General features: G+C 34.0%; 1 protein-coding gene across 4 annotated transcripts in view; it reads left to right on the forward strand.

Annotated features, from left to right (window-relative positions):
• Positions 1-25,778, forward strand: part of LOC148306855 (myb protein-like) — a 177,405-nt gene that overhangs the window by 119,532 nt on the left and 32,095 nt on the right. For 3 of the 4 annotated variants that reach the window (XM_088264265.1, XM_088264267.1, XM_088264269.1), the window contains exons 3-4: positions 17,732-17,861; positions 22,297-22,446. In XM_088264265.1, coding sequence (XP_088120391.1) covers positions 17,732-17,861; positions 22,297-22,446 — 280 coding nt within the window. Of the gene's footprint in view, positions 1-1,873; positions 2,258-17,731; positions 17,862-22,296; positions 22,447-25,778 lie in introns of those variants that run through there. The other variant, XM_088264266.1, reaches the window with a different exon arrangement.

Below are 25,778 nucleotides of genomic sequence, written 5' to 3' on the forward strand. Positions count from 1 at the left end.
CTTTTTTCCCATCCCAGACACCGCCGTTTTTTGTTTGTTTTTGTTTGATCTATCATTACCATCATCATATTATTATTATCTAAGACTTTATAAGTGCCCTTAAGGTAGTATTTGTATGAAAATAGCGCTATATAAATTATCAAAATTGTTATTATTTGCCGTTGTGGATTCGATGGAAAAGTGTAGACAGCAGAGCTACCGGCAATTAAAAACTTTTTTGCTCTTGAGGAATTAAAATAAGTATTTTATTCACAGTTTTAAAAGCAGTACCTTGAAACTAATATTTCGCGGTATCCGCACTATAATTTTCCAAAATTATTATAAGTAATGACGATACCATAATTGTTGTAGCTCTATGAAATATGTAATAAATGTTTTTTTGTTATTACAATTCTCGTATAAATAAAAATATTTTCACCTTAAAATACTTGGTGAAAAGCAATTGGGTGCGATTTTAGTAGGGTTGAAACGCTGTTTCTCTCCAGGGGTAGGCAGAGAGGATTATTGTCTATCTCAGCAAGTTGGATGGTTGTCGAAACTCAAAAAGTGAAATATTCTAGTTATTTGTATTTATTTTACTTAAAAGAATTTGAAGTTGATAATCGAAAATAAGTAGCATTTGTTTTCCTTGCTTAGGACTTAAATAATTGTTGATGTTTTATTTTTATTTTGATGTTGATGTCTTTTAAGATCACAAATTAGTTCATGTAAAAAAAGTATGAAAATCTTTGAGATGATTATAATTTGGGATAATTTGTAAAGCGCCATTTGCATAAAAATATTATAAAGCACCATTTACACAAAAGTATTGAAAAAATGCCAGACGATTTCAACCGGATACCGATAAAAACAGATATATTTATTATTAGGAATATCCTTATTTTTGTATAATTTTTTTAACAATATAGTGGCCAAATAATTTAAGAATAAGGTAATTTTAAATAAAAATTCTCATTAATATGTTTGTAGAAATAAGGGTACAATAAGACTGCAATTTAAAAAATAAACAGAATCGCAAAATAGTATTTTGTATGTATAAGGTATAAAAGTGAAAAAATATATGAGATGCCTGAATGTATGAAGAATGAAGAGAGTCTGAAAGAATTTAAAAATAAATTTTAGTTTATTGTGAGATGTAAATATACGAGTAACTGATGTCTAATTATGTTTAAATATAAGTTTGTATTAAATGTAATATAAGCTAACTGAAGAAATAAAACAATAAAAAAATAAATACAAATATTTATTTTTCTTGAATGTTTTTCGCAGATACTTTGTGGCACATTTTATAATGTTTACAAATATTACTCCTTCGCACGGTTCTGGGTAAAAAATATCGTTATTTAAAAACTCCTAATTAATGATTACTGCATCTGTTTTTCTTGCTATCGTAAGTGCATTAGCCAAAATTGTGCTGCAATTTGCTGGAAATGAATCTGTTTTTAAATATATTTTATAAAGCAGAACCGCAATTGGGCAAAGTTTATTTCAGAGCGCAGGCGCAGCAGTAAATAGGAAATCCAAGCTTTCTCCGAATTACTCAATATGTATATACTGATTAATGTTACAGGCTACAAAAACATTATTTGTTTCAATAAAAAAATGATGATGTATCGTCGACAGACTAGTCTAGCAGTAGCAAATTCATACCAGGCTGTGTAGTGCTTAGGGCACCGTAAGTGAACATAAGTTACAAGAAGGCAATGTTAGCCGAAGCGCACGTTGCACGTTAGCGCACCCCGCGCGCTGTATAATTCTGAAACGGGCTAGGTGGAGGAAAGTGTCGCCTTCGAAAGCTCTCGCCCGCCGAACTTGTCCGACAAGGACCCGAGCTCCGAGCTCCGAGCTCTGGGCTCGCGGCTCGCCCGGCTCCAGTCCGATTTCGTCCTTCGCGTGGTGTGGTCGTCCGCATACACGCAGCGCCGAGTCGTCGAGTGCCGCGCACCGCCAAGTGAAATACAGAGGGTTCTAGCTCTGAACCCTCAAACAAACAAGAGAGAAAAAAAAACTACCCTTAGTTCGCTTGTGTTTGTGACCGTATTAAGTGCAGAATCAAAGAGTGATTACACGAATATAAATATATTTATTTATTATTATTACATATTTTGTTTTGTACCACCGGATTGTATTGTGTGCGACGAGAGACATCTGTGTGAACACATTGCGCGTCACAGCATGCTGGTTCTCCGATGGGGTAGGCAGAGAGGGTAAAGCGGAATAGTTTGTTACAAATGCTACGACAGGAGATAAACATCAGGTTAATATATGTGTTGTTATTATTATTTTGCTAGAGGTCTCGGCTTCGATACCCGGGGGTAAAAATAGCAGGACTGATCACATTTTCTTCGTGTAATTGACGATCAAGAAAACAACGATACGACGTAGTACCCTATGCATCATCAGTTAAAAGACAATTTAAAAAATACAATCCTTATAGACTCCAATGCAAAGGTGCATAGGGCACAGCTTTATATGAATATATCGTTGAAATCGTATTTCATGCATGCTGAGCAAATTTCTTTGGCATAAGGAGTCATGTTTTGTAAAAGATGTATTTTTAATGTGAATTTCCAGCACGTCAATTTTCAAATTAATTTCTACCAACGGACTCTTTACAGTGAGACGTTCGTGTTGCCGGATATTATTTTAATATTTGTGTAAAAAAAATGACTCGTAAGGTTATCTCGATTCGACAGCGATTACTTATGTATGAATTTGTAACAATTTCATTACACATTCGTAATTATACTATAAATAACAATCATTCATAATTTAAATCGACTAAACCTCGCATTGAATAATCAGTTTGTATTACATGTTTATAGTACATATGTATGTAGTCATATTTTTCCCGCTCAATTTCATCCCTTACATTCTATACGAGACTCTATTTTTTTCCCAAACTTTCTGACCATCGCTGTGTTATATTGAAACCCACCTTCCCAAAAAACCCGACATTTCTAAAACCCATAATGGCCCCGTTAATGGTCAGTAGGTAGTTCCCCGAAACCTAATTTCCCAGGCCTTTCTTTGCCTGTGCTTTGTGGCTGGTTATCTTATGTTTTTTTTAAAACCTTGATTGATTGCAATGTGCAAAAAAACATCTAATTGCATTTTCGTCACATTTTTTTTTTGACTAACTGATTAGCCGTCACACCGATCTCCGCAGGGGTAGGCAGAGAAAATAGAGCGCCACACCGCTCTGACGTTGCAAACATTCTTCGCCTCTTCCACATTTATGCATGCCCGCCAATTATTCCGACTTCCGACCTGACCGCTTTCAAGTATTTGTGACATACTTGATCGTGCCAAGTTTTCCTCGGTCTACCTCTGCTCCCATTTACAACTACATTCGCATCGTAAATTTATTTGGGCTTTCTTTCGTAATTAATTCGTTCCACGTGACCAAACCATCTCTACACACCTTTCTTAGATTTTTAAAATGATTATATTGAAACTAGGTTAAGTTCTCTGGAGTTATTAGGTGTATTTTCCTTTGTGTTTTTTTTTTTTACATTTTGCAGAGCGTTGTTACTTTTTCATGTAGTTCGACTCAACACAAGCTATGCCTAAAGCGCCTAAATGCAGATAAATTATATGAACATTTATATTTAAGAAATAAATAAGTAATTAAAAAAATATATATTCAGTTCTTACATGTGCAGTAGCTTATTCCGTACCTTCTCAATTTGTTCCGAATATGGAACTAAGACGAACGAATAAGGCAATTATTAGATTTCTCAAGCAAATGTTTGTAAATCGTAATCGTAATCGAAATCGTTGAATTTAATGTTTCGCATGATGTAATGTACCTGTATGGACATATAGATAAACCTTAGAGCTAGGTCCTTGTATGTACAGCATCTTCCATCGTTCTGTCAGGGTTTTTTAGTATATTTATACGTACTACACGACACCTGACTCTTTTGACTTCTTCGCATAGCTCCTTCTTGGTATTCCTCTTTATCTCTTGCCTGCTATTTTAATAGTAATGTATTAATAAGGTTCCTTGAAAGGTTACTTAAATCTTTTTCATTCTAATTAAATTCAATTTATTTATTAATAATAAACATACACATTACAAACTAAAATTTAAAGCACATACATTAACAAAAATCTAAAATAAGCAAGAATATTATTGTTAAAGGTGTAGAAGAATCCCGCTTCGAAATATCCCTTCAAACACATGGAAAATATCAATATTCAGCGTGATATTGTTCAGCATAGCGGTAGCTCTTCCTACAGGCATAACCATCGGCAGGTTGGTCCTGTGTATAGGAATGTGAAACAATCTATGCCGGCGCTGTCTTAGGTAACTATCGGGAACATACAGACCAATGATCAGGATTATCGATCATACCGCGCAACAATCGATAAAAACGCGTAATCAAATACACATTCCTTCTAGTCTCTAAACTGCTGTAGCCAAGCATACCCTGGAGAAACTAAGCCAAGGATAATAGCCGTACTCTCTAATGTATAGATACCTCAGAAACTTCTTTTGTCTTTCTTTGTATTTTTCATCTATCCAGCTATTCTTTCCATACCTCTGCACCACCGCAGCTCGAACGCTTCTAATCTACCTCTATCTATCTGCGCCATCGTCCAGGTACAATCGCCACAATAGGATGGTGCACTCCGGGTATAAGTTTTCATATATTGACTTTTTTGTCATTCGGGCAGTGAAAAATGATATTTTCTTATTAAATGCCTGGCTAGTCGTACCTTTTCTGGTCCAGAGTCCTCTACGATTTTGCTTACCGCATATTTCAAACTCTTTATTTGGTCTACGGAATCTCGGTCTGTTTTTTTATTGTTGCAAATATCGATGGGAATTTTGTTCACGTCAATACAGTGTTCATTAGATTGACTCACTATTCAAGATACTACTACTATTACGTCGTTTATCCCCGCAGGGATAGGCAGAGAGGGTGGAACGCCACACTCTTCTGTCCTGACATACACTCCTAGCTTCCTTCAACTCCATACATCTAGGCATACATGCCCTCCGATTACGCAGACTTTTGACACCACCAGATTTTAGGTTCTGATTCAAGATGTCGTCGACAAATCTAATAAACAAGGTTCTAATCCATTCAATTTCGTCCCGTCTTTGTGCAATATATTTCTGCTGTTTATCGAATAGTGTGCCGCCTTATGTATAAGTACATCTTAGGGGTGACAGTGATTAGCATTGCCTTAGTCCTTGTTTGACTTTGCCCTCGTTTTTACATCGCAGCTATCCATGACCATTTCTTAAAGTATTCTACTGTCTTTGTAATTTTTCCTTAAATCTCGTAATACGTTTCACTTTTTTTATCGTTGTTTTTCAATTGACCTTATTACACGTCATTTCCAAGTCAATGAATGAAATATATGAGTATTTTTATTGAAATTGAAGCGTTTGTTCATTATCATTCCGATCCTTGAACTAAAATGTCCTCGTGTTTATCACAATATGTTAAATTCGTTTAATATACATATATTATATGGTATCGGAGTACGGAACGAGTGATTTTGAAACTGAAAGTTTCAACATCGCACGCGAGATCACCGAATTTCAAACAGCGCTATCCTTGTTTATTCGTATGTACGAGTATGTATTGAAAAAATGTATTTATTCGTCTTGAACTAACTCTAAACGGTGTCAAATGGTTTTATTTTATAGATTAGGCGTTTAATTTGCAAAACTTCATTTTAATTTATATATTAAATATTAAAATCTAACACAGATTTTTAGAACACTCCTTAAAGTGGTATTACACGAAGTAAGCGATGAATGATAAGGAAAGTGTTATTTTACCATAACACAATGTTAACAATGCTTTTAATTTAACAAAATACAAATTTTTTGAGTCTACTAAATTGTATTTTATTATTGAAAAAAAATTCATTTGAAAGCATTTTCTTTTCAAAAGGACTGTAGTTTGAAAATTGCCATAACAAGGCGAAACAATCGTAACAAATTTTATTTTTATGTGTTTTTGATACTAAAATACAATTAGGTAGACTAAAAAAACAGTGTTTGATTTTAACATTTAATAATAAACTATACGGTTATTTATAGATTTGGCGTTTAATTTGTAGATCTCCATTTTATTAGACTAAAAATCAATGCTTGATTTAATATTAAATATTTAAATTAAAATTGAAAAGTGAAAAATAATATAGTCTTTCTTCGCAACTTCGGTCAAAACGTATTTAGTATGTTCGCATATGTGTAAGTATAACACATACGTTCAAATAGAATCTTTTGAATTCCTACCACCATACCAGGATACCAGCAAGCACTGTCGGTCTCTCCATTGAAAAGAAATTTACCCAGATTATTGCCTGCCCAGTTTAACCGCAAACCGGCGTCGCGGCCCTAGGAGTCCCGTCTCGGGCAGACACAGGTTAGAGTTTACCGAATCCCAACAGCTGAGAGCCGGTCAGACCGAGTTCTGGGCCGGTATCATTATGTACATTCCTCGTCCTTTCTCGGAAGCAAGGGCCCGCAGCCGAAACAGGTACATAGATGGCGGTCGCATGGGCGCGCAACTCGTCAGCTGTTCGCAAATGGCGGCGCCTCGCATTTTGGCGGGAAACGTCACAGAACCGACACTATGAAACAACAACACTATCAAAACTTACTAACTAACCATTACGTCGCTTCCCCGCAGGGATAGGCAGAAAGAATAGAACGCCACCCCATTAATTATGAAAAATAATCCAGATAATAAATAAGAGATAATCCAGGTTTGTGAACAAGTATTTTTAGACACACTCAAAATGTTGCTAACTTACTAACTAACCATCACCCCGCTTCCCACAGGGGTAGGCAGAGAGAATAGAACGCCACTCCACTAATTAACTAACTATGAGAAATTACTACTATAATTGGAGATAATCCAGATTTGTCAACAAGTATTTTTAGACACACTCAAAATGTTATTCACTTACTAACTAATCAGTCCACTAACTAACTAACCATCACCCCGCTTTCCCACAGGGGTAGGGAGAGAGAATAGAACACCAGACCACTCTTTCGTTGTAAATATTATTTGCCTCTTTCGTATTCATGGATTTCCTCATCACACCCGCCGATTATTTCTACACCTGACTTGACCACTTTCAAGTATTTGACATACTTGATCGTGACAAGTTTTCCTCGGTCTTCTTTTGATTCTTTTTTCCAACTACGTTCGCCTCATAAACTTGTTTTACCGTTCTTTCCACACTCATACGTTCCACATGTCCAAACCACCTCAACGCGCCTTTCTTAATTTTATCGATGATGCTTATCTCAGGCTTGCATTCTTTCCTTATTTTACCATTCGAACATCTATCATACATCGCTTTGCCGACAGCAGTATAGCGTAGTCAATAAATACAGAACGATAATATACGAAATATTGACGAGATTTCTATAAGGCTGGGCCTACCTCAACGAAAATTGTTGCATGTTTTTAATAGCACGTGGCTTAGAATTTCGAGTCACTTGAAGGCGTATTTACAAATTTTGTTAATAGTTGAATAGTTCATAAAAAAACGAGATTAGGTCGATTTTGACCCATCGTATCTTACTGTCATCAAGTTAAAATCATAATTGTCCAGTAGGTGTTTTAAATGCATGTAAACGCAGCTCGTTTCGCTACGTTTAATGAAACGTTCAACGGGAATAAGTAGAAATATGGGATAACCCAATTTCGAATGCTATAATTATCTGTATGGTTTCGTTCATTTAAGAAACGTCACATTGGCAGCTGGTTTTTGTTATTAGCGCAAATTATTTATTTAACTTTCTACAATTCTTGACCAATATTATATGAAAGATATAATTTAAGTCTATGAAAACGTCTAAATCACGCCATACGACGAAAAAAAGAGTGAAAATTATCGATAGTATAAGCAGGAATAAAATAGATTTTTTTCACTAATATTTATTCAATATTACCCTGGACTGGCACCTGAAGCGGAGGGCTGATCACCTTTCCTTCGCGTGTTAACGATCAAGATAACACGTTTATATTATGCAGTGCCATATGCACCATTGGGGTGCGGATAAGGGTTTGAAGAAGACAAACAGGCGTTTGATAACGATGTGGAATGCTTCGAAACACGTGTCGCAATAGATATTACCAAGCCAAAATTAAATTTAAAATGAATATGTCTCTTCTCTTCAATAGGACTTGTCACAGACGAAAAACTAAATGCCAATAATACTTTTCGATTAATGGCCGTCTCTATAAGTCATTTTAATTGGTCAATTTGATACCTTCAATTGCTGTTGACGGACATTTAATATTTTAAAAAAAGTTCTGGGTATAAATTCAACAATTATATATTCTCTTCATTCATACTTCTTTGTAGGTTATATGATATTTGTGATTTATTACTTGTATCGTATATTTCCAACAAATTTTGACGAAAATATACCTGAATTCAGAAACCTTTTTACGCATTTTATGAATTTTGTTTAAATAACTAGACTCTACCTGATAATTGAAATAAGGAAATCGAATTATATGTCCATTTTTTAAGTGAATAGGAATTTGGAAAATTTAGAATTTTTTCTTCCAGACATACGATGACTAAACATTGGTTTACGAATAGAGAATTTAATACTTATTATTATTGGTTATTGTATATATTACTGTAAACCAAGTCAGTGCGTGATAATGCATTTCTAAGATGGGAGTTGAATGTAGAAATAATACAAGTAACAGAATTGAAACTTCTTAAATAATCAGAAAACACAATGACAAATATTACTTTATAAAATTAATTAACTTTGTTTTCACCACTTTTTTTATTAATACAATTTGACTTAATACAACTTTGACAAGAACCTTGTTATCATCAGGGCTTATTTTAATTCAAAAACATTAAAATACTCTCAAAAGTTGTTATTTGGGGTTGCTATGCAATAAATAATAAAAACAACATATAGGATTTTTACGGAGTGTGTGGAAGTTTTTGGTGAGAGTATTTTAATGTTTTTAATGTTTTTGAATTAAAATAAACCATGATGATGACAAGGTTCTTGTCGAAACCGGCTGGTTCAATTGTATAAATAAAAAAGTGGTGAAAACAAAGTTAATTAATTTTCTAATGTTTATAAAATGTGCCACAAAGTATCTCCGGAAAACATTCACAAAAACAAATATTACTTTTAAAACGCGCTGTACTTCACCTGTCCATTTATAGCGTGTGACGTGTACATCGACACTACCTTTTTCACTTATTAACATCCTTTACGTTCACTTGATAAAATATTAAATGGGAATTGTCACCTCTTTACTGTACGCTGTGCAGTTAGTTATGCGTTATGTAACGCCCTTTTCACATCAGCTGTATTATCTCGTTCCGCTATCCTTTTTCTTTGTGACCGTCACTTTTTGTCACCTCCCGCGTCTCGCCTGTAGATAAGTCAGGCGCCCGAGCTCCATTATGTTTCGCCGAAAGGATCAGGCGACCTACCCAGCGACAGGATTCTACGTATATTTCGTTGGCATTGTCACGTATCTTTTGTAGGCAGGTTCGTTTTTAAACGAATCTGATTTCAATTCATCTATTTTAAGATTTTTCATTAATAAATCTGCATATGCGGCGTAAATCTATATAAATTTATTCATTTACATATAATGTCCACGAAATACATGAATTCTCAAGCAATTCTAACATTATTAACTGACTTATTTTCTTTTCTTGAATGTTTTTCTCAGATATTTTGTGGCACATTTATAAACATTATAAAATAAAACATATTTTGGTATCGTGAGGGAAGGGTAATAAATTATAACCTAACTATGAGTATTTCAATGTTTTAGAATTAGTACATAAACCCTGAGGATGACAAGGTTCTTGTCGAAACCGGTTGGAAAAATTGTACCAATAAAGTGGTTAAAACAAAGTAGTTTTATTTTATGACTTATTTTCTGATCAAAATATTTTTTTTAAAATACTGTTTACTTTCCCACAAAATAAACAAATTAATTTCTAATTTAAAACAAAAATACTATTTTTGTATTGTATTTCAATATATGTTGAAAAAAATATGTATAGTTATTATTTTATTATATAAAATGCAGTTCCACCGAGAAATGTCAATACAAAACTTAAATATGTATTTACCAAGAACTCTATTTATTGTTTATAAATTCCATCACACGTTTATGAGGTAGGTATACATTTGTTATGTTATTTTGAATACCCATTTATCTTATTAATTAGTACCTACCCCAAGATATGCGAAACGCCCTGCGGGCAAAAAATCCCCCGACGATGAACTGCTTACTAAAAACATATCATAATTTATTAAACATTCTGACACCGCATTCGTGACCATCGCCTCTTATACTTGAACCACCCATCCCGGTAGACCGTAATCATCTTTTTATTTATCTGGACCCATGGAGTTTACTGAATACCATCAAACCTGAAGGAGCTCGAAATAACTATACTTATGGAACATCGAAACGCTGTGTAAACTTTAATTATGGATTCAATACATTTCCTATTGATTGCAAACGCAGCTTAAAATAAGAATCATTTAATTGAGCAGAATTATATGGCAATATAGATCATAAACTATTTAGCTTTTTCGATTATAATATTAATCACCGTGCCTTGTTTTTCACACGCATAGGATTTATGTTTTTTTAGACCACGGGTTCTCAAACTTTTTAGTCTAGCACCCCCTGCCAAAATATTTCGTCGATTCAGGAAACGAAATTGCCAAATGTCCTCTAAATAGAGGGGAGAGGAATACAAATATACTGCCCACTTCCTAGTACTCCATTCTGTCTGCTAAGGCCTCTACTAACCCGCAGAATATCTCTCCAGCCCCCACTTTGAGAACCTGTGTTTAAGACTTTTATTTTTGTTCCAGGTGCGAATAATATTTTAAAACGCTGGTGTACTTTAGATTGCCACATTCTGAATTTCGGCTTCCGTCATAAAAGTATTCGTTCTTTTCATTTTCTTATTTGGTAGAAACTTATCCATTAAAAAAAAACAAATACGTTAACTTGGTAAATATCGCTAAATATATTATACCACGTGTTTCGACGCACTCAATACCATATCGCTCACTCCTTTCAAGAACGTCATAAATAAAAAAACTTGATATTTCAGGAGAACGTTTTTGAAGTTTAAAAATATAATACAATGTATTAAAAATAAATATCAAGCCACTTATTAAACTTTTTACTGTGCAATAGATCTTTTTAACTTAAACCTGAAGGTTTTTTCTCCATTTGAAAAATATTTAGTATATTTAAAAAAAATGATTAAACAATACCTTTTTTTCAAAATGCAAAAACAACACTTTCCGCCCTGTAGCGGGTACATATAAAGTTAAATATATGCCGCTTTTGCTGGGATATAGTACATTTTCTGGGCATTCCGAAAACAAGCACAACTGAAAATTGACAATTTTTGATATATGACGTTGTTGAAAGGAGTGAGCGATATGCGAAATTTAGCCTGAATTTAAGTTTTGCTTTTGGTACGTTAAAGGGTGAAAAGGGGTAAGAATTGCTTCGAATTTCTTTGTTGGATTTATCAAATTTGTTGTAGATAATAAATGTTCATTTGTAATAAGCAATGTCTTCCAATCAATTAGCAATGAGAACACTCAAATTAAGCTATTTATCCTAAATTTCACGTGCAGTGTTTTAAAATAATGAGTGCATCGAAACATATGTTCTTTATATTACAGTAAAATAATTAGCGTTATTTACTAAGTTAAGGTTTAACTTGAAAAATACCACGTCATGTTTTTCTTTAAATATTGCATAACATAAGTGGATATGCCGGATGATTTCTTGTAGGTATAAATATTTGTTTCCAGTTTTTAACGCATTTTTTGTGATCTTTTTTGTCTTCAAGGATCCATAAAAACATTTTACACTTTGAACTTTTAGCCAGTATTGGCTTATTAGTCGTAAATTTTAATTACATATAAAACATTTTGAGTGTGCCCGAATACGTGTTCACAAATCTGGATTATTTCCTATCAGGAGTTATTTTTTACATTATTTTAGGACATCTCAATATAGACGAAGAAGAAAAAAGAGTTTGCTAAAAGTTTCAAGAATTTGAGTAGTGTGGTTGTCAATCATGGGTATAATTGGTGAATGTTACGCGTGTGTAAAGTGATCACTTAAATAATAATATTAATAAATTTGGATAATTTACGTTGCGCCATTTTCGTAAAATACTACCTCGAGAGTAAAATAATCGAGCCTTTGACGGTCGTAAGCCCTGTTAATGCCCAGACTTCCATATTCTTCTTCATCTATATTGAGATGTCCAAATATAATTTATTTGTATTGTTTAAATTTTAAACAAGTATCCTTTTCGCCTGAAACTATTGATTAGACATCCTGGGTCACAGGATTCCCACAGACAACATTCTAGTTATGCAAATCACTATCTGAAAGGATCTTTGATGTTGCAATCGTAAAAATTTATGCTCAGTCGGGATTATTGAAGTTCTGATCAATAGCATGCAGAAATTCAAAGAATTTAAGATGACCTAACGAAATCTATCAATAACAATGCTTTGGATATCGCTCACTCCTTTCAAGAACGTCATAAATCAAAAATCGTCAATTTTCAGTTGTGCGTGTTTACAGAATGTCCATAAAATATACTATATCCCAGGAAAAGAGGCATATTTTTAACTTAATATTTACCAGCTACAGGCCAGAAAATGTTATTTTTGCATTTTAAAGAAAATGTATTGTTCAATTGTTTTTTTTTAAATATATCAAATATTTTTCAAATGGAGAAAAAACCTTTAGGTTTTACCTAAAAGGATCTGTTGCACAGTAAATAGTTCAATAAGTGGCTTGATATTTATTTTTAATACATTGTATTATAATTTATTATTAGATTAAAACTAATATTTTTAGCTTTTCCGCTTTTTTATTTGACCAGCGACCGGGTTTCGTCGTTACCGACATCATCAGACTGGTCTGATGATGTCGGTAACGACGAAACCCGGTCGCTGGTCAAATAAAAAAGTGGAAAAGCTAAAAATATTGGTTTTAATCTAATAATAAATTAAAAATGCAATTCCATCACGAAGTGTCAGTGGATAATATAAATCTATTAAAAAAACATTGTATTATATTTTTTAACTTTAAAAACGTTCTCCTGAAAAATCAAGTTTTTTGATTTATGACGTTCTTGAAAGGAGTGAGCGATATGTTTAAATCTTTATTAGGCCACAAATACAGGATTCAACCACCGCCCTCTCCCATAGGTAATATAATCGAGATGTATTACAGGTATTTTGTAAATTGAAAGCATCGTTAACTTTGTGGTATGGTAATGTAACACTCTCCTTATCATTCATAGTAAGTCGATATTCATATCGTGGTGTGTCCCAATTTTCACATAATTTGTCTTGGACTTGAGCTTTGATCTTTCCCTTTTCCCCTTTTCCTCCTTCCCGTCCCTCTTCCAGGTATTTATTTTAAATTACAGTTTTTGGAAATATTGTAAGTGGTATGTTACAAATATCTGTTTTTTTACTCATGAATGTAAATGATATTTATGTAACTGTTCTGTAAAATTTCCAAATAAAATAAATTTTTAATAAAATATCTAAGCGACCATACAAGGACGAGTTAGAAGCGACATCATTTAATATTTGTAACTTGTACTTGTTCACCTCCGTAGCGTAAGCGCTACCATGCTGGAGGTCCCGGGTTCGATTCCCAGGGGGGACAAAATGAATATGGGTGATTTTCACTCTCATGTTTATTTATTATTTTTGACATCTCATCAAAGATGAAGAAGAATATGGATTGATGAGATGTCAAAAATAATATGAAAATAACTCCTGTAATTAGAGATAATCCAGATTTTGTGAACAAGTATTTGGACACACTCAAAATGTTGTGCATGTTTATTTAATTGGACTGGTACAAGAAGCGTAAGGCTGATTTCACTTGCACCTTGCCTTCGTGCAATTAACGATCAAGATAACACTGCGTTGCTACGATGCAGTGCCCTATGCACCATTGAGTGCGGATAAGGGGTTAAAAGAACTAGTACTTGACACAAAGGTTATGTATTATATTATTCTGAGGTGTTCACAGACATTTAACTTTTGACGTAGGATGTTTTCAAATCTGACCTGTGTTTTTTTTACATGGGTTTTAAAAGCGTTTCTTACTGTGTTTCTTCGCAAGTTGAGTGTTCGAACCTTTTCCTATCGCTGTAATAAATCTCGTTTTTCATTGCCGATTAATGAAGCATTATACTCGGACACTAAACCGCCTAGAAGAGCGATCTAAAAAGTAGTAAATGTTTTCATGGAGTATGAACGTGTAATTTAGAACACGTGTTTGGGATCACCGCGAAATTTGTTTAATAATTTAATCGTCCAGAGCACGGCGTTAGATCGGATCAACATCGTCGGGAAACTGCATTTTTTCTACAATAATTTTTTAACGTTCTCTAGCAGTTGTCAGCAACCTTTGCCAATTGTGAAATTCGCTACTCATTTTATTATTCAATTTTTTTTGTTTTTAATTTTCGTTTTTTAATTTATTTAAATGACCGAAAATTCTAAAATTTATTTTTTAATCATTACCTCTTACAGTGTATCGATTCAGTTTAATTCAATATTACAACATTTTGCGTGTGTCCAAATACTTAGAGGAGTTATTTTTTACATTTAATTTCTCCTTAGTAAAAGCTCTCCTCATACCACCATAGATGTCTTTAGTGAACTTTCGCATACTGTGTTTCGAGTACCTAGAAATTTCAAGGATTTGAGGAGTGTGGCTGTCAATCGTGGGTAGAATTGGTGAATGTTGGACGTGTGTAAAGGGATCACTTAGAAACCAGCCTATGACGGTCGTAAGCCCTGTAAATGCCTAGACTTCCATATTCTTCTTTATCTATGTTGAGATGTCAAAAAAAAGTTTAAAAAAAATGAATGTTATTCACAGAAGTGTTATAAGTATGTATTTTTACCACGGGTTTTTCTATTTTTTTAAGCACGATAAAATGTTTTTTTTTTATTGAAGGGGGTTCTCTACATCCTGATATTATCAACCTTGACAAAAACTAACAATAATTGGACTGTCGCCGCGCAGGGAATCTATTTTACTAGTGGAAAAAAACTTCGTAACCCCAAGGTTGACGGTGTCGAAGTGATGGAATCACGACCGGAAGATATTTTAAATAACCATAACATACGAGGTTCATTATACTCTATCGATGGGGTATGTAATTGGAGAATTGCCGACCAAATTCATTTTATGCCGTGTCATATTCATCATGCTTGATTGTTTTGGTCCGATTTGTGTGGACCGTCTCATCAACCATATAAGTATACGACATACGAATCTCACATCTTCAATATTGCTCTTTTGCTTCCGACCTTTGAACTACATACTTGCTTAGAAAAATCTTCTACAATGACTATAAAAAAATCTGTGTTGTTGTTTCGCTTGACAAAGTTTTACTACTATTTTGGAAGATGGAACGCCACACTCGTCTGTCTTGACATACTCCTTGCTTTCTCTAAATTCATTCATCCTGCTATACGTGTCCTTCGGTGACGTAGACTTTTACACGACCAGATTTCAGATTCTGATTGAATTGGTCGTCCCAAGTCTCTTCAAAATCAATATTTGCCAAATATACTATCTTAATCATTCTCTAGTCATCGTTTCGCTCCTTATATCCAAACCACCTCAAGTAATCTTTCTTAATGTTTTTAGTTATCCCTAACTCAGTCTAACATTCCTTTCTGATATCTTTATTTTTAATTCTTCAATTGTCTAATTTTTCACACGTTCGTCACTTCATCATTATTTTGGTAATAGCACGTTGTGAACTGCCAGTTTAGCTTCTATGTATAGTGTTAATAAGACACAATTGATTTAAATTGGATTGCTATTTTGAATACAAATCTTTTAAACAGTTATTCAAATTATTTGTACAGCACCATTCTGCTCTTGTTTTAACATCCTCACAATCCAAGTCCTTTAAATGCCCAGGCTTCCATATTCCCTTATCATAAAAGTTCCTTCGTTTGTAAATAATTTATCTTAATAGTATAATTAGATTTTTACATATTCAAAATATTGTTAAGATATTTCAACGCTTACGTCTGTACAATTTCCCTATGATGTTCCCCTGAAGAACCATTACTACAAAATCATAAAGCTGTGATCATAAAGCCCATATATCAAAGAACGTCTGTATGAAGAAAAAAATCCTAATTTCATACCCAGAGACCTAAGGGGGAACATGTATAATTTGATTTTGTGTACCTGGTTTAATAGACTGGAATCTACCATTATGATCATATATGCAAGATCTATATCGGTTAGTAATTTTACAGACATTCAATAATATTTTTTAAAAAGGTAGACTAACCCGCCGATGTACACTTATTTTGTTATGGAAAATTTAATAAATAAAAATATGAATAAATCTACAACTTTCCGATGTTTTAGTAATATGGTTGTCAATCATGAGTAAAATGGTGATTGTATAATCTGATTACTTTAACCAGCCAATGACTGACATCTACATCTGATAGCTGCCGACACATTCCCAGGTTTCGTAAAGAAATTCTTGATTTCTATTCGCCCCTATCCATTAAAAAACAAAACTTCTAATATCGGTATTTAATAAATCATGCAAAGTTTTTCGAAGTCGAAGATTTTTTTTTAGTTTTAGCGTTTAATTTGTAGAACTCCATTTTATATTATTTATTGACTCGGTATTAATTTTGTGGAATATGTTGATTTTTTTTTTAAATCAAACTAATATCAGTTTAAAAATGCCATAACAAGGCGAAACAACTGTCACAAATTTTATGTGATGTGTTTTTTAACAATTAAATACAGTTTGGTAGAGCCAAAAAATCAGTATTAGATTTTAATATTTAATAAATAAATCAATGATAAAAATGATATTTTATTTATTGTTTCGGCATTAACTTTGTGGTAAGACATGTTACAATAATTAAAGAAAACACTTCGTTTTTTACCACTTGAGTTTAATTATAGACTACATGTTTCAGAAGCTAAACTTCCATCATTCAGGTCTGTATAATAACTAAAATATAAAATATAAAATTGTTCTATAAATAAGGATAGGGGGAAAGTAAGGGGAAGGGGTTAGTCAAGGAACGGAGTTTGAAAACAAAGGAAAAATTGAAAGCAATGGCGAAGAATTTTGAAACAATATATTATTTAATAAATTATTATTAGAATTATCTTGAAAATTTAGAAATACAAAAAAACCTGAATTCTAATAATAATTTATTAAATAATATATTGTTTCAAAATTCTTCGCCATTGCTTTCAATTTTTCCTTTGTTTTCAAACTCCGTTCCTTGACTAACCCCTTCCCCTTACTTTCCCCCTATCCTTATTTATAGAACAATTTTATATTTTATATTTTAGTTATTATACAGACCTGAATGATGGAAGTTTAGCTTCTGAAACATGTAGTCTATAATTAAACTCAAGTGGTAAAAAACGAAGTGTTTTCTTTAATTATTGATAAAAATGATTACTAATGGTTTCAAAGTCCATATCACTGTCAGCGGGGCATGTAAGTTAATGCCAACTAGTGTGTACAATCCATCATTGACATCTACATCTATGTTGAGATATCAACAACAAAAATTGTACTATCCTATTGAGTCTAACTCTGTTTGTCTGTATATTTGGCCCTTTTGAGTAATTTGAATGTCCTGTTCCAGTCGTTCCGGCTATGACAGCGAGAGCATCGATGAATCATCTGACGACTCCGCCGCCACTGATGAGGCCGTCTCCACGAAGGGCGGAGTCAACAGGAAGTTCATTAACAAGGGCAGATGGAGCAAGGACGAGGTATGGATACTTTCTACATCAATCATTGTTTGGAAGGAGAAACATAACACACCGAATAAAATGACAAATCCCGGAATATGTAACAAACGACGTACTGGGCAATTAACTATACTTCTATTCAAATAACTTATCTTCTATTCGTTAACAAATTAAGATATTCGTTCATCTCACAATAGATGTCTCTAGTGAAATTCTAGTGAATTCAAGCACTATGTTTCGAATTTAAACAATATAGTTATAGAGCTATTTCCAAGAATTTGAGTAGTGTGTTTTTGTCAATCCTGGGTAGAAGTCTTGTCAAGTGTTTGTAAACTTCAATCAACGACGAAGCTTAAGTAATAGAGCAAGTTAATTGAGCTGTCTCCGTACGACCTTTGCCTTATAGAGACGAATCGTGGACAAGGCAAAATAAAATGACAGATGTACAAACAGAGAAATACGGAAATAATCTGCGGCTTAGATAAGCATTTCAGATAAAAATTTGAATGGTGTTTTACGATGGTATGGACGTGTATAGCGAAATTGAATCATAGAGGGGTTAAATCAAATACATATTGAATCATCATAGCCATTGCTCCTTGATGATAGGCAGAGTTCGGAATACCGTACGCGTTTTTACTGGCGTTCAATATTACCTTACTTTAAAATTTACATCTTGTCTTAGGTACTCTCCGGTTACGTAGAGTTACAATACCAATTTTAAAAGTTTCGGTCTTACCAAATTTTTCTTAACCGTCTTTGCCCTGAGGATTTTTATCCTTACAGATTTAACCATTCTATTGTCATCCTTTTTTATTTAAATGCCCAATCCATGCAGTATCTTTCCAATATCCTAATATACAAGAGCCTATTCTGATTGCTCGTTTTGTTTTCGTCCTTTATATTTGAGTGATTCATTTCCATATTGTGTATTGGGCCAGCGCTTCGTCGAGTTAATTAAAACGATTCATAGGTTTTAGAGGTTTTTTAATAAATGGTTTAGGATTCTCCATTATTTTTTTCGGCGCATTCATCTCGTTCGCGTCCATTTGCTTAATGATAGATTGTTGTTTTGCAGAAGTGTAATCACAAAACACTCGTTACGTCTAATGATTGAGCTTCGACTTCATTTAGAGTAGTCCGCCGACAACATGGTCCTAATTATGCGGTCAGCATTTGTTAAATAGTTTAATATTGAATTTACATCGCGGGTAAACCGTCCCGGCGCAAATTCTAAGGCCCGTGGTTATATATATTACACGCGAGTATAACGAGCTTCGGTTTGTGCGGACAATTGTTCGCCGGTGATTTATGAATGGCCAGCGTTCAAAACGTGCCCGATTACTTGTGATTTCTCATGGCGTTTCAATATTTGCCGAATATCGAAAACCGGTTGCTTTGTTTGTAATTTAATTTTGTTACCATACGTATCTGATACTTTAGCAAAAGCCACATGTGTCCGATACATCGTCCTTTTCTATTATGCGAGCCTAATGCTTCTTTAGATAGAAAAAATGTCTTCGGTTCCAAGAAAAGCTGTTTTTTTAAGCGCCTGCGATGACATTCGACTAACAAGTTTGATGATATTTATTCTATCCGTGTAACGTTTGCTAGTATTATTATTATTTAAAAGCTGCTTTAAAAACCTAAAATCCTAGGTGTAATAAATTCGAGCCTGTTTATTTTCTTGTACAGTTTCTGCACGTTGTCAATTGGTCCCTCGAGTTTTTTTGTTAACTTTGAAATGAAATATTTATAATGTTCCTTATCTTGGCGTTTTGTCGGGCGCTATGTTCATAAGCTTGTTGTATTAAGCAGAAGTGATATACCACGTTAACCGCATGACCGTGACAAACTGGTTTGTCAATCTCCTTGGTCATCAACTCCAGATCTATTTGAGTTTACGTTCAATTGAACTATAAACAGCTGACGTTATTGCGTCAACAACACTTTGCTCTTACGCATTCTCAAACATGGGAATTGTATAAACATTCTAAAAGTCTTTTCGGACGAGAATCACCGGCGGTAAATTATTCTCAGAAGCCGTGAAAGGTTTTTTAAACAATAATAGCACATAGAAGCGAACAAATAATATTTATGCCCCGGCCACTTTACCTACCTTTGGGGAAACTCTTTCGTCCTTAGGGTTTAAATTTTACAAAGAGGTTTCTAAGAAAATTCAACGATCCGTCGAACGGTCGGATGGATGTTCGGCTTTACTTTATTTAAAATTTTTGCTCGGAAGGGTGTGAATGGCGATACCATAAACCGAGCCAAATTAAGAATTATTGATGCATTACGCAAAGAACAATTGGGTTTCCATTTGCTTTAGGGTTTACATCCCGCTGGTATATCTTCCGTAATTATGAGTCGCTTACCGATAAACCCGAGTTCGTGTGCTTTTATTTTTATTTTTAATATTCTAGCTATAAAAACCCTTCATCTTTTAGATTTAGATCCATAAATTGCTTCTAATGATTAACAAAGGAGATCTTTTCGTCTAGTCACGACTATTTATCCCAGCTTCCAATTTTTTACCTCTGAACCCTTTCGTGCGAAGACTAGGGAAGATTATCAAACGTAATAAATTATTACTTTACCTGAGGACTAGTTCTCAGGTAAGGGCTGTTTGGATGCATCGAATGCATTCACCCCTAAATCTAATTTATAAAGGGGGGTCCGAACCTGTTTCTTTAATGCTAGAAGCGTCATCATTATATTGTACCCTTCCTTCTTATCGTGGATCGCGGTACCTGAAGCTTCAGCATTTGAATACGTCCCGAGTCCTTTGTTTTGGTTTTATTTCCGACGAAATTACTAACTCTTCGCGACCCTCTGTGAGATACCTTCTACTAAATATTTACATCGCGTACATTTCCTGAAGCTCTATCGAATAAATCAAACAAAATGCTATTTTCTAAACCTGATATAAAAAGAATTCCTCCATTTACGTTCCGCACATAGTGTCGGATCAAAAGTAAAATTTTGACTTTACTGTCGTGTTCGTGGAAATATAATACATATTTCCGGTTGTAATAATATGACAATTTATAGTAAAAGCTTCATCAAACTTAATAACAAAAAATAAACATTATTTTATAAGATTAACTTTGTAAATAAAATCTCGTTTTAGAAATGATATTTGTTTGTACAAACATTGGATTTAACTGTTCGTTCACAATATTTTTGGGCGTGTCTAAATCCTTGTTCACAAATCTGGGTTTCTGGGAGTTATTTTTAAATTTTTTAACACTTCAACATAGACGTAGAAGAATATGGATGTCTAGATATAGAAGCGCAGTCAAGGGATAACTGGAGAAGAGTCATCGCTTGGACAAGAGTCAGAACCCTCTGTAATGGGGACTAAGACGGGGAAGAAGGTCTCTGAAAGCTTTAATATGTTTTATTTTTTATATTTAATAATTTAACTAAAGTTTATTTTACTTCTACCTTTCTATGCCAAGTTAGCGTGATTAGCACTGCGTTCGGTATCGTGTTTATCTTTTGTTATTTTGTTCGTGGACCGCTCAGCACATAAATACTGATTAGTCTCGCGACCTTCCCAAGGGTATAACTGCATTTCATTCCGCTACCTATAAATCAGCAAAGCGAATCGTATTTCATATTATTTTTTTGATATCTCAACATAGATGAAGAAGAATATGGAAGTCTGGGCATTTTACGGGGCTTAAGACCGTCATAGGCTAGTTTAAGTTAACACTGCCAAATGCCAAAAACATAGGTGAAGAAGAAAATGGAAGTCTGGGCATTTACGGGGCTTACGACCGTCATAGGCTAGTTTAAGTTAACACTGCCAAATGCCAAAAACATAGGTGAAGAAGAATATGGATGTCTGGGCATTTACAGGGCTTACGACAGTCATAGGCTGGTAATCACTTTACACGCGTGTAACATTCACCAATTCTACCCATGATTGACAACCACTCTACTCTTTTTTTTTAATTACCTAACGTCCAAGTGATTCTGAAATCTAGCTACGGCTTATGCAACACCGCTTATCATGACCCTACTCAGGCTTCAACTTTTTAAGTTTCATAGCCTATGCCTACTCGTGAGTGGATTTACGCTTTATGTTTAAAGTTACTACAATTTCATGTAATTCATGAGTGAAAATTCTAGGCAAAAACACTCGCTAACCACACTACTCAAATTCTTAGAAATTCTAATATATTATCCAATTTCGAAACATTGTACTTGATTCACTTGAATTTTCACTAGAGACATCTATTGGTGACAAGAAGAAACATATTTTTTTATTGAGCAGCAACTCTTTTTTTGTTCGTGGGCTGCGTAGCACATAACCACTGATTAGTCTCGCGACCTTCCTAGGGGTATTGCTGCATTTCATTCCGCTGCCTATAAATCAGTAGAGCGAATCGTATTTTTTTTCGTCTAGCAGGTATCTGTTTTGATTTCGGTATGTTTGCTCCCTCAGGACAACCAGCTCAAGGTGCTCGTGGAGGAGCACAAGGAGCGCTGGGACATCATAGCGTCGCACTTCACGGACAGGTCTGACATACAGTGCCTGCAGAGATGGACCAAAGTCGTAGATCCGGATCTGGTCAAGGGACCATGGACCAAGGAGGTTTGTTCACCGTATTCTTTCTTTAGTCTAATTATACTTTAGTCTAATTATTGAACTGTACTCGGACGAATATATCGTAGTCGTACAGGAGAAAGACCAACTAACAAAACGTAAAATGTTCAGGAGGGCCATTTAAGTCACTTTTGCTTGGCAACAAAATAAACATCAATGCAGTTGGTCATTTTTAACAAGTCAACATATTATACTTCCATGTTTAAAATCGCTTTGGAATTTTTTCAGGGCAGTATTAAGCTAGTGAGATAACAATTAGTCAATAATCACGTTTTTGTAAAAAAAATGCACTTGGTCACTTTCTCCTGTATGACTACGATATATATATATATATATATATAAAATCATTGTATGAGAGAATTAAAAACGAAGATAAAAGAAAGGAATGTAAGGCTGAACTAGGGATAATTGAAAAGATTAAGAAGAGTTCTTGCAGATGGTATGGATATGTAGAGCGAATGGATAACGAGAGAATGATTTTGTTTATGTTTTTTCTTACGTAATCTGTATACATTTAAAAAAATTATATTATTAACATATTATGTCTTGTCGGTGGAGTTCTTTTTACACTCGTTTTTTATTGTTGTTTTTTTAATCTATCTTATCCTAATATACACACAAAAAAAAATGAAAAAAACAATTAATAATAATGTTTATGTGGCGAATGTGAGCGGGAGAACAGAACGAGGACGGCCGAAAAAGACTCGGCATGCTTAGATCAGTCAGAACCTAAAATCTGATGGTGTCAAAAGTCTGCGTAATCGGAGAGCATGTATGACTAAGTGTATGGATGTGAATGAAGCGAGGAGCGTATGTCAGGACAGAAGTCCATCCTCTCTGCATACCCCTACGGGGAAACGGCGAGATAGTAGTAGTAGTAGTATATCTCGAGATATGGACAATTCAAGTTAAAAGGACTATGCTCAGACTTTTATGTTCTTTCATAAAAAAGGGAAGAATGATACATGTTTCTTATCAAGTTTAGACACCTTTAAATTTGACATCTCATCCCTAGGGTAAATAGTCCAGTGTCCGATGTAATAAATAATATAATATTGAAACTTTTAACATTAACGGAATGGTGGTACGAATGGTATGCTCTTACATACCAAGCATACTTGTATACAGTTGAAACGGCTCGCTTGAATTTGAAATTGTTCGTCGCGACGATCTTGTATTTGTATGCAAATCCCCAGTTTGGTCTTCCATTATAATATACGGCAGTGGTGACATTCAACATTCGGTAAATTTCCACCGAGCGCTCCGTGGCCGGTGGCTGTCGCCTGGATACTTTATACCTTCCCCGCTATTTGTTTTGACGAATTCTCGTACCTCGGACGTGGACTGTGTTGAAAGCAGGCACTGATTCAGTTTCTGCGTCTCGGTCATGTCCACACCCATTCATAACTAAACAATGTCCGACATTTTGTGTTTCCTGGATGCCTGCGACTTGTTGCCTTAATAATCCATTCAGGAATCCTATAAATCAAGCAGTTTTTTGAATAAGTTACGTTGGACTATGTATCCAACGCTGATTTTGTACGCCTACGTCTTCGTTAATCACTATGTATAGTGTACACATTTTTTTCTCATTGATACGATCGCCCACTCGGTAAACAGTATCATTCATCTGTTGGCAGCAGGGTCGTTTTACTAGTCGACCAAAATCTCGTTAAATTACATTTTCAAGTTCATGGAACTTTGATATGGTGAAATGATGCTCCTTCTACTCAAATACCCGTGTTATATTGACTTTATTAGGCGTTATTTACACGCGAAATTATGAATATTTATTAATATTTTATCATCGAATTCAGAGTGGCCGTTGACACGAGTTTCGATTTTTGCCGTTCTCCGTCAGTGGCCAATCGAAATATCGTAGAACCTTCGTGACATTGAATTCGTATTTTTTACAATGCGCAATTTTGGTATCTCATTCATGTTTCGACGATCCTTCAAGCTGCGCGTTTTTTTATAGCGTAAGGGGTATTTTCACATTTTTACTATCAAATATTAGAAAATTCAAATTTACAATTCGTAAATTGCAAATTTTGCTCAAAAACTTATTTGTCGTAAATCGTACATACTATGCAATATTTAAAATTTAAAAAAATGTTAACCGTGGATTGAGTAAAAACTACAAAGGTCTTCTGATAACTTCTTAAGAATAGAAAACATGATTAAATAATAATAATGAAATAATAATAAATAGTTTCAGAGCTGTAACGTTTGTTTGGAATTTCACAAAGGCATGTAGCATTTATAGTAATCTCTATTCCTCCTGAATACCCTGTACTCCCATTCAGATATCATACTACCTCTTCCATCTGGCGTTCCGCAAGGATCGAGTTTTTGCTTTATTAATTAAAACTATTTTACTTTTTGTTTCAAACGTTTTTTCGTGTGATTATTTTAACATTGTATTACATCCATATTAAAATGAATCATTCGATTCGTTCCGTTTTCCCAAAAGCCATTAACGATCATACCTTATTCGTTCCTATGTTTGATCTTCGCTGGTTTTTTGGCACTTTAAACATATTTATAACCCTTTTTTCGTTATAATTATTTCATAACACCAGATCACACTCCATTGCGGCTAAAGATCCCTAATGGAATCATATAGTTTTTGCTCTGCGCTACATACGTTTTTATTTACAATCGGTTGTAAGATTACCAAAATTGGTATTCTTGGTACCAAATGCCTTCGAAACATATTTGAATGAACCCCCGGATTCCAGATGAACATTCGCCACTTTTATAACTAATGAACCAATCCAGTGGCGGTAAAAAGTTTAATTATATTCTGTAGCTGTGAGGATAAGGCGGCATACTTTGTAGTGTGATGATTATTCTGAAATGCTTAGTATATTTTGATCTATCCTGATGATGAAGTTTCTCTCGTATACGGGTAATTTAAAAAATATATTAAATGACTTTTAACCTTGATAATATTTGGTGAAATTATTTTTATTGTCCGTTTTTTTTTCATTAATTTTATCTGTTGTTTTTTGGGTGGTCTTATTTTTAGATGTTTATTGAATAATATGTTTCATTTTCATAATCTAGCCTTGAAAAGTTTAGCATAAAATTATTCTTATTTTTTTATCCATTAATTTTATTTTTAAATATACGAGTATCTTATAAAAAAAACAATTAAAAAAAAATAAGTTGAAAGAAAATTACAGAAAAACCTCCGTAGCATTTTTCTCATTGTTTACAAAGAGAGTAATTTTATATCTAGTTTTTTAATGCTATCTTAACAAAGATGAATAAGTTATTGAAATGCGATTAATAAAGCGGTCTGGATATTTGCAGGA

The sequence above is a fragment of the Brachycentrus maculatus genome, unplaced genomic scaffold, assembly GCF_059751285.1.
Source record: "Brachycentrus maculatus isolate JH-2025_06_01 unplaced genomic scaffold, ASM5975128v1 h1tg000222l, whole genome shotgun sequence".
NCBI classification, from domain to species: domain Eukaryota; kingdom Metazoa; phylum Arthropoda; class Insecta; order Trichoptera; family Brachycentridae; genus Brachycentrus; species Brachycentrus maculatus.